Below are 9,155 nucleotides of genomic sequence, written 5' to 3' on the forward strand. Positions count from 1 at the left end.
AAATGAATTTTTGACTTTGACTAATTGTTTAGCCAAGCTAGTGTGCTACAGACAGTTATACCTACAGTTATTTCTCATCAGGGTTATATAGTTGAGGACAAACGATATTTTTTCCCCAGGCCAGCATGGAAACAGAGGGCTAAATTAAGACTAAATATCCATGGGTAATTTGTTATGTCATTACAGATAACTTTAGAAATATTTTCACTGAGGTGCCAAACTTGAAGAATGCTGCGTGCTGTCAAACCCATTTGTACAACATAATTTTATTGGATATTAATTGAAACCATACATTAAAACTTATACAGCTGCAGGGTCTTTAACACATTCCTGTGTACAGTATAAAAGCTGTGTTTGTGCTACTGCCAGTTCACTTCTGATATAACAAAGGCCAAGTGCAGTGTAGGCAACATGAGAAACACTTCCTACTCTCAAAAGTCTCTGACAGTCAATGAATCCAGCAGGATGCGTGGTCAAAGCTCATCTGGTCATGATAACCTGTCTTTTACTCAGGGCCAGGAAGGGATTAAGGAGATTGTAGAAGAAGCCATTCCTAAGGTCCGCATTTATCGCCCAAATGAGAAAGAAGAACTTCAGGAGCTGAATAACCGCTTTGCAGGCTACATCAATAAAGTCCATTCTTTGGAGCAAAAGAACAAGGCCCTGCAGACTGAGATTGAAGAGTTGACTGCCCGTTTGAAAGAAAGGGGTCCTTGCATTTCAGATGAGTACGACAAGGAATTCAAGGTGCTCAAAGACCTGATTGAGAAGTTAACCAAAGAAAAGGGCATGGCTGAAATTGAGAGGGGAAATCTAGAAGAAGAAATTGATATCTGGAATGCAAAGTGCGATGAAGAGCTTATCCTAAAAGGTAAACAATAGTGACCACATTTTGTGGCAAACAAACATATAGGATGGCCATTAAGTGCAAAAACGGAGACTGAAAGTTGAAGGCATGGTGGTGGTTTTCCCTAAAGTAATATTAAGGTAGAGCAATGGAAGTTGGGATGATTTCCGTTCATGTAACGCCACAACTGATTTCAGCAGGGAACTTAACTACATTCTCAGTCGGGGTCTTCCATTACTTGACTTAACTCCCAACTGAAGTTTAGCTCTAGGAAAACACAAAATAGGAATCCTTTTGAAAATATTTATGATCAAAAGGTTTTGAAAGAGTCCCAGATCTTCTGACATTTATTAAAAATTTGAGATTTGTTTTTTTCCCACAATTAGAAGAAAATATCTCCAAAAAATGCCATTTTAATTGGTTTTTCTAACAAATTATTGAGATTCGTCAATTGAAAACATTTCCAATATTCAAATAATAAAACAAATGTCAGATAAGTCAAAAGGGGGTGTATATTCAACATTCAAGCAATTTTATGGTTTTATTTTTAAAAAAATCAAATATCAAATGCTTTGAGAATTAATGCAACACGGTTCCAATTTCCAGTACATTGTATTATCATAAATATACAAGTGCCTGAGAAAAAAATTGTGCTTGCAAAAATAAAACTTAATTGAGAGTATTTCTCTCTGCTGGAATTATTTTAAACTAGAATAAAAAAAAACAGTATTAATCATCAATCCGAATTGAACGATTTTTTTGTCCGATTTTGTACCCTGAATTACTCGATTTTTTCCCAAAAAGTCCAAATTATTCCATCACAGACAGGATAGGGACCTCTCCCATTGGCTTACAATCATATGAAAAATTGTGGAAATCCCTCTTTGGAGTTTTGTTTATCATTGGCTGAGCTTTCAGTAGTAAATTAATTTTAATATACAACATGCCTTATGGAAACAGTAGTATTTCAGCAGTGACATAAAGTTTATTGGATTAACAGAAAATATGCAATATGCATCATAACAAAATTAGACAGGTGCATAAATTTGGGCACCCCAACAGAGATATTACATCAATACTTAGTTGAGCTCCTTTTGCAAATGTAACAGCCTCTAGACGCCTCCTATAGTCTTTGATGAGTGTCTGGATTCTGCATGGTGGTAATTTTGACCATTCGTCCATTCAAAATCTCTCCAGTTCAGTTAAATTTGATGGCTGCCGAGCATGGACAGTCTGCTTCAAATCATCCCATAGATTTTCCATGATATTCAAGTCGGGGGACTGTGACGGCCATTGCAGAATATTGTTTTTCTCCCTCTGCATAAATGTCTTTGTAGATTTCCAAGTGTGTTTAGGGTCATTGTCTTGTTGGAATGTCCAACCCCTGCAGCGTAACTTCAACTTTGTGACTGATGCTTGAACATTATCCTGAAGAATTTGTTGATATTGGGTTGAATTCATCTAACCTTCGATTTCAACAAGGGCCCAAGTCCCTGAACTAGCCACACAGCCCACAGCATGATGGAACCTCCACCAAATGTGACAGTAGGTAGCAGGTGTTTTTCTTGGAATGTGGTGTTCTTCTTCCACCATGCAAAGCCCTTTTTGTTATGACCAAATAACTAAATTTTTGTCTCATCAGTCTCAAAGCACGTTGTTCCAAAATGACTGTGACTTGTCTAAATGAGCTTTTGCATATAACAACTGACTCTGTTTGTGGCGTGAGTACAGAAAGGGCTTCTTTCTCATCCCCCTGCCATACAGATGTTCTTTGTGCAAATTGTGCTGAATTGTAGAACGATGTACAGATACACCATCTGCAGCAAAATGTTCTTGCAGGTCTTTGGAGATGATCTTTGGGTTGTCTATAACCATCCTCACAATCCTCCGCATATGCCGCTCCTGTATTTTTCTTGGCCTGCCAGACCTGGGTTTTCCAGCAACTGTGCCTGTGGCCTTCCATTTCCTGATTACATTCCTTACAGTTGAAACTGACAGTTTAAATCTCTGAGATAGCTTTTTGTAGCCTTCCCCTAAACCATGATATTGAACAATCTTTGTTTTCAGATCTTTTGAGAGTTGCTTTGAGGATCCCATGCTGTCACTCTGCAGAGGAGAGTCAACCAGAAGTACAACTTGCAATTGGCCTCCTTTTCTCATGATTGGACACACCTGCCTATGAAGTTCAAGGCTTAACGAGCTAATCCAACCAATTTGGTGTTGCCAGTAATCAGTATTGAGCAGTTACGTGCGTTCAAATTAGCAAAATTACAAGGATACCCAAATTTTTGCACAGCCAGTTTTCACATTTGATTTAATTTCATACAACTGATTACTGCTTCACTAAAAATCTTTGTTCAGAAAACAGCCCAGTACTCAGATGTTCCTGGGAAATGAAAGACTGTTATCTTTTTTTGTTGAAAGTGAAGTAAATTATTATGCAGGCTGAGAGGGGTTCCCAAACTTTTTCATATGACTGTAATTTAAATAGACTGCAGCATTGGTGCCTCTATACTAGGGATGCAAGGATTTGGCCTTTTCAGCAGGATTCAGATTCAGACAAGTACAAGTTCCCGACTGAACTAAATACTAATCCTATACTAAGAGGGGTTCCCAAACTTTTTCATATGACTGTATATACAACCTTGGCAGGTCAGAGATGCCAGATTTTTGGATTCTGACTTTTTCCATCCTCGAGGTATATCTAAATTTTTCGAGTTTTTGGCATTCAGACTTTAATAAATAACTCCCTTAAAGTACCACAGACAGTTTACATATAAAAATTTAACAAATTTGTTTAATTTTTAACAGGTGAAGCTGAACAGACCCTGAGAGAATTCCGTCAGGATGTGGATGATGCAACCATTCAAAAGCTCGAACTAGAAAGGAAAGTTGAGCAGCTGGTGGATGAGATTGAGTTCCTTAGGAAGCTTCACGATGAAGAAGTGGCTGATTTACTAAAGCAGATCGAGGAATCGAGGGTCTCTGCAGAACTGGATAGCAGTCGCCCTGATCTGGCAGCAGCAGTTAAAGCAATACGGGCTCAGATTGAGCAGGAAGTCACCAAAAATATCCAGGAAGCAGAGAAGTGGTATAAGAGCAAACTTGGTTCCCTAAAGGGACAGGTCTCCAAGAATGAAGAAAAAATGAAGACCATCCGGGAAGATATCAGCAAGTATTCCTCTCAAGTGTCAGACCTGCAAAATGAAATCGATACCTTGAGGGCCCGCAATGAAGCTTTGGAGAAGCAGCTGGAGGATATGGAAGCCCAGCACCTGGAAGAAGTGGCCGCCCTGCATGAAATCATCGCTCATCTAGACAGTCAGTTACTAGAGACAAAGGCTGATTTAGCCCGCTATCTGCAAGATTACCAGGATCTGCTAAACATCAAGATCAAGCTGGATGCGGAGATAGCAGTCTACAGAAAACTGCTGGAAGAAGAGGAACAGAGGCTTGGAATTAAGATTGAAAGTGAGGGTAAGAACTTTATTGCTTCAATCAAAATACATTTATAAACAATAGGCAAGGAAAAGGAGAACAAAATGTGGAGTTCTGCACACCGGGGTACTTTAAAAAAGTAAATGTTTATTCATCCTTATTTAAAAGACACACAGCATAGTTGCCTGACGCGTTTCGAGCACAGCCGTCCTCCTTAAAAGCGTAAATGTTTATTCATCCATGTGCCCGAAATGCGTCAAGCAACCATGCTGCATGTCTTTTAAATATGGATGAATAAACATTTATGCTATTAAAGTACCCCGGTGTGCGGAACTCCACCTTTTGTTCTCCTATTGTAGCAGCGTGGGACACCAAGGGAATCCAGCACCCGGCTGTACCTTATAAACTGCCAGACTTCTACCTTGTGATTTGCGGTGAGTCGGAGCGGTTGTATTTATTTGCAATAGGCAAGGAATACTATATGAACTACTTACTATTCAGGCTATTCATGCAATTTTGAATCAATTTGATTTTTTCACAATATATCTCATTAATGCCAGTAACATAACTAGAGGGGGGAGGGCCCTGGTGCAGGACGTGCAGCCGGGCTCCCCGCCCCCCTCCGTACGCCCGGAAACGGCCGCAATTACTTAAGAAGTCGGTGGCGCGCGAGCTGCCGGGGGGCCCTGAGGGGGTGCGGGCCCTGGCCCAATCGCACCCCATGCTCCACCGGTAGTTACGCCACTGATTAATGCGGGGCTTTTTTGAAGTATTTCATCTATTTACCGTTTATTATAGAGGTGTGCTGCCCTTAGGTTCTATATATTAGTGTTACAGTGCTGTGCAAGTCCATCAAATGCAATAGTCCTGGTGCTACCATGTGTTTATCTCAGAACATTAGCGGTAACAAGGCTTCTTCCCCTTGCAGGCGTTTTTGTTGAAGAAACCCTTACCTTCCAACATTCCATGAGCATGTGTAACTATGATAAGCCCAGTAAGTTCACACATTGGTCCATAATGCCCAGACCACCAATGCACCATATAAGGATAAGTAAACCTTAAAAATAAGTGAATAATAAGTGATGAGATTGTTATTCTAAGATCTTTTGCAATGTACATTCATTATTTATTTTTTTAAATTCCAAGATATTAAGGGATACATGTACTGTTACATGAATGAATTTAGTTACAACAGCGCCACCTGCTGGTCATTTTCCCACCAGTCTGACCACCAAGTAGTCAAGTCCTTTAATAACTTGGAATTAAAAAAAAAAAAAATTCTGAATGTACATTGCAAAAGTTCTTAGAATAATCCCCTCATCAATTTTACATTCACTTATTTTTAAGGTTTACTTATCCTTTAACCCAGAGCCTTTCTGGTCCAGGGATTCTTCAACTTTTTCACCAGAACCTCTCAAAGGCAGCCCTTCCTGTCCAGTAGGAGTATAAAGCTTTATATGATACAAAGCATGCATCTCTGATACAATGTGAATACTCACTTTTTTTATTTCAGTGAGATCAGATAACTCACTCTACACTTGGGGGCAGATTTATCAAGGGTCGAATTTCGAGGTGAATAGGCTGTATTCGATTCGAATTTAGATTGTATTTGATCGAATTCAAACGGAAGGATTTTCCAAAAAAACTTTGTCCACCAAATGACTCCAAATAGGTTCTAGGAGGTCCCCATACGTTAAAACAACAATTCGGCAGAAGTCGAAGTAAACTAAAATTAGCTCGAAATTGGAATTTAAAAATGACACTTTTCAATTCGACACTTGATAAATCTGCCCCTTGTACTAGGCTACAGGACATTGTAGGGCTCTAACAACAAGTCTTGGAACAATGGAAAGCTCCTGTGTGACCATGTGATTTACCTTTTGCATACCCTAGCCTCGCTGCTCATCCTACATCATCAAATTTGGGGTTACTTCTCTCTCTGTGTAGTTATAAGAAATGGGAACCTCAAAGCTCACGCACAAAAGAAATGGTTGGTTAAACAACTGTTTCCTGTTTCAGTTGCAGCTTATGTTCCTTGTTGAGAAACCAATCAGTTTGGCTAGGGAACCACAAACTTTCCTCATTTCTGTAGTCCAAAAAGCTTGTGTCATTTCTTTTAACAAAAATGGGAAAAAAAATTAAATATACCAACATCACTGCCAATTTTTTGGTTGGTATGTTCTAGTGATGTGCCCGACCCGGACCCACCCTCCCTTCCACGCCCGCTCGCATTCAACATGCGGGTTCCTTTTATAGACCCGCGCCGACCCGCCCTGCCGATGACATCACAAAAGGGACGGGGCGAGCAGGCACGAGGCTATAAAGCCGGATGCCGGCATTCGAAGGTGGCGGGCGGGGAGAGCAGAAGAGCTCAACCCACTGTCTGACCCGCGGGTAGAGTCCTGCAGGGGGTCGTGTACTTGCAAGTTACCTGCAAAAAAAGTGGGCACCCTGCGGAATGAGGGGAGGATTTTCTGGTGCAGGTCTGTGGGTTGGGTTGTGGGTCTTATCTAAATTTCTTATCTTATGCAATATTGTCTATATTTTACTCCTTTTAAACTTATTTCTGTCCCTGCCCACTTTTGATGACGCCACTTCTAGTTTGCAGAACCATCACTTCCTGTTTGATGGTGGTCGGTGGGTTTGCGGGTCGGGTTGCGGATAAGGCAGTTGCGGGTCCGGGTCGGGTAGCGAATCAAAGTGGCTAAATATGCGGGTTGCAGTTCGGGTCGCGGGTCTTGGAAATTGGTTCCACACAGGACTCTACCCACGGGTATCAGGCCGGACCGCACATCACTAGTATGTTCCCTTCATGTATGCAGCACAACTTGGGGTGTTCATATGAGTTTACTATTGTACTTTTCTCTGTATAGCGTGATGTGATATATATATATATATATATATACATATACCCAGGTCACTTTCTACCCATGGGCATCATTTTACCCTCTGCTTTCTTTACCTGCCCATGGTAAAAAGACGTCCATCTGCCAAATAATAGTGTTTATGAAGAGTTAAAAGGGGACTTTCACATTTAGATTAGATTTCTCTTTCTATGTGAATATAACAAAATAAATGGATATTTGCAGTTGTATGATACTGTACTGAATACAGTTTATTCCCATAGTAGGCAGCTTAGGTAACAATATACATTCTAGGGTTGGTGGCATCCACTGCAAAAAAGTAGGCATCAAACTGCAGCAGGTCGTAACTGGTTATAGTCTCGTAATAATGCTATTTTAATCAGACAGTGAACTGTGCACCTTTGCACCTTTGAGTTAAAGAGTGATAGCTTTTAATTCAGCAGCTCTCCATGCATTGATTTGAATAAGAAACTGGAATGTGAATAGGAGAGGCCTGAATAGAAAGATAAGTAATAAACAGTAGAAATAACAATAATACATTTGTAGCCTTCCAGAGCATTTGATTTTTAGATGGGGTCAGTGACCCCCATTTGAAAGTTAAAACGTCAGAAGGAAAAAGGCAAATAATTTAAAAACTATAAAAAAATAACAATGAAGACGTTGAAAGGTTGCTTTGAATTGGCCATTCTATAACATACTAAAAGTTAACTTAAAGGAGAACTAAAGTTTAACTAAAGGGAATGTTGTACGTTATGTTTTGTGCTTCGGTACCAGCCCAAGGCAACCACAGCCCTTTTAGCAGTAAAGATCTGTGTCTCCAAAGATGCCCCAGTAGCTCCCCATCTTCTTTTCTGCTGATTCACTGCACATGCTCTGTGCTGCTGTCACTTACTGAGCTTAGGGACCCACTCACAATATACAGTACACATAGAATAGAAATGTCACAATATAAGGCTGATTAGTAATTAATACAGATAATTACTACATGGCAGCACAGAAACCAGTGCAATTAGCATCAGAATTTAATAATCAGCCCTGTAGCATCAGCTTATATTACAGGGGAAGCTCATTTTCTGCTGGATAATTAGTGACGAGCCCTAAGCTTAGCTTCTCAACAGCTGCTCAGAGCCCACTGAGCATGTGAGTGTCACAGACACTTTCCAAGATGGTGACCCCCTGTGACAAGTTTGAAGTCCTGGATCATTGCTGCTATTGACAAGCTGAAACTTTAGGCTGGTGCAATAAGTTCACTATATAAAACATAGCATTTTTAACCACACTCATTTTTAGGGTTTCGTTCTCCTTTAAAAGTGAACCACCCCTTTGAAAGCCACAAAAGAGCAGGTACTCAGATAATGACTTGTAGTTGGCGAATATCATTCCTGTGTTAGAAAGCTTTATGGTGATTTTATGACTTCTGTAATTCTGCATTTTGACATATAAATAAATTATGTTTAGAACGAACATTTTGAAATAACATGAATCTTTTTTTTTTCCCTCAACCAAAGGGCAAAAGGTATAAAAGCGTAAGAAAAGCTCGTAACCAGCTCCACTTTGCGAGTATAATGAGGAGAATCTGGGCACATAAAGACTGAACCTGCGAGTCAACTTCATACTGAGTGTTCTACCATTCTGCTACATTTACCCCTATCCTCCAATCAAAACAGGCCAATGCTTATTTCATAGAGGCCTTTGGTGCAGCATTTCCACAAGCATTATTGTGCAATTTATTCAATAAATTAAACCTGCAAATAAGAAGTGTGTGTCTATGGATTTAAATGACTAATTCAGGTATGGGACCTGTTATCCAGAATGCTCGGAACCTGGAGTTTTCCGGATAATACTTGTAGATCTTTCAGTAATTTGGATCTTTATACCTTAAGTCTACTAGAAAATCAGGTAAACATGAAATAAACCCAATGGGCTGGTTTTGCTTCCTATAAGGATTAATTATATCTTAGTTGGGATCAGGAACAAGCTACTGTTTTATTATTACAGAGAAAAAG

At 39.9% G+C, this 9,155-nt stretch overlaps 1 protein-coding gene across 1 annotated transcript; it reads left to right on the forward strand.

The window, feature by feature from the left end:
* Positions 1 to 411: 411 nt before the first annotated feature.
* LOC108697828 (vimentin) lies at positions 412 to 9,002 on the forward strand. The gene is made up of 3 exons (XM_018228270.2): positions 412 to 871; positions 3,659 to 4,324; positions 8,658 to 9,002. The coding sequence occupies exons 1-3, from the start codon at positions 412 to 414 to the stop codon at positions 8,669 to 8,671; spliced, it is 1,140 nt and encodes a 379-aa protein (XP_018083759.2). The 3' UTR covers positions 8,672 to 9,002.
* The last annotated feature ends 153 nt before the right edge of the window (positions 9,003 to 9,155 follow it).

The sequence above is a fragment of the Xenopus laevis genome, chromosome 1L, assembly GCF_017654675.1.
Source record: "Xenopus laevis strain J_2021 chromosome 1L, Xenopus_laevis_v10.1, whole genome shotgun sequence".
Classification (NCBI taxonomy): domain Eukaryota; kingdom Metazoa; phylum Chordata; class Amphibia; order Anura; family Pipidae; genus Xenopus; species Xenopus laevis.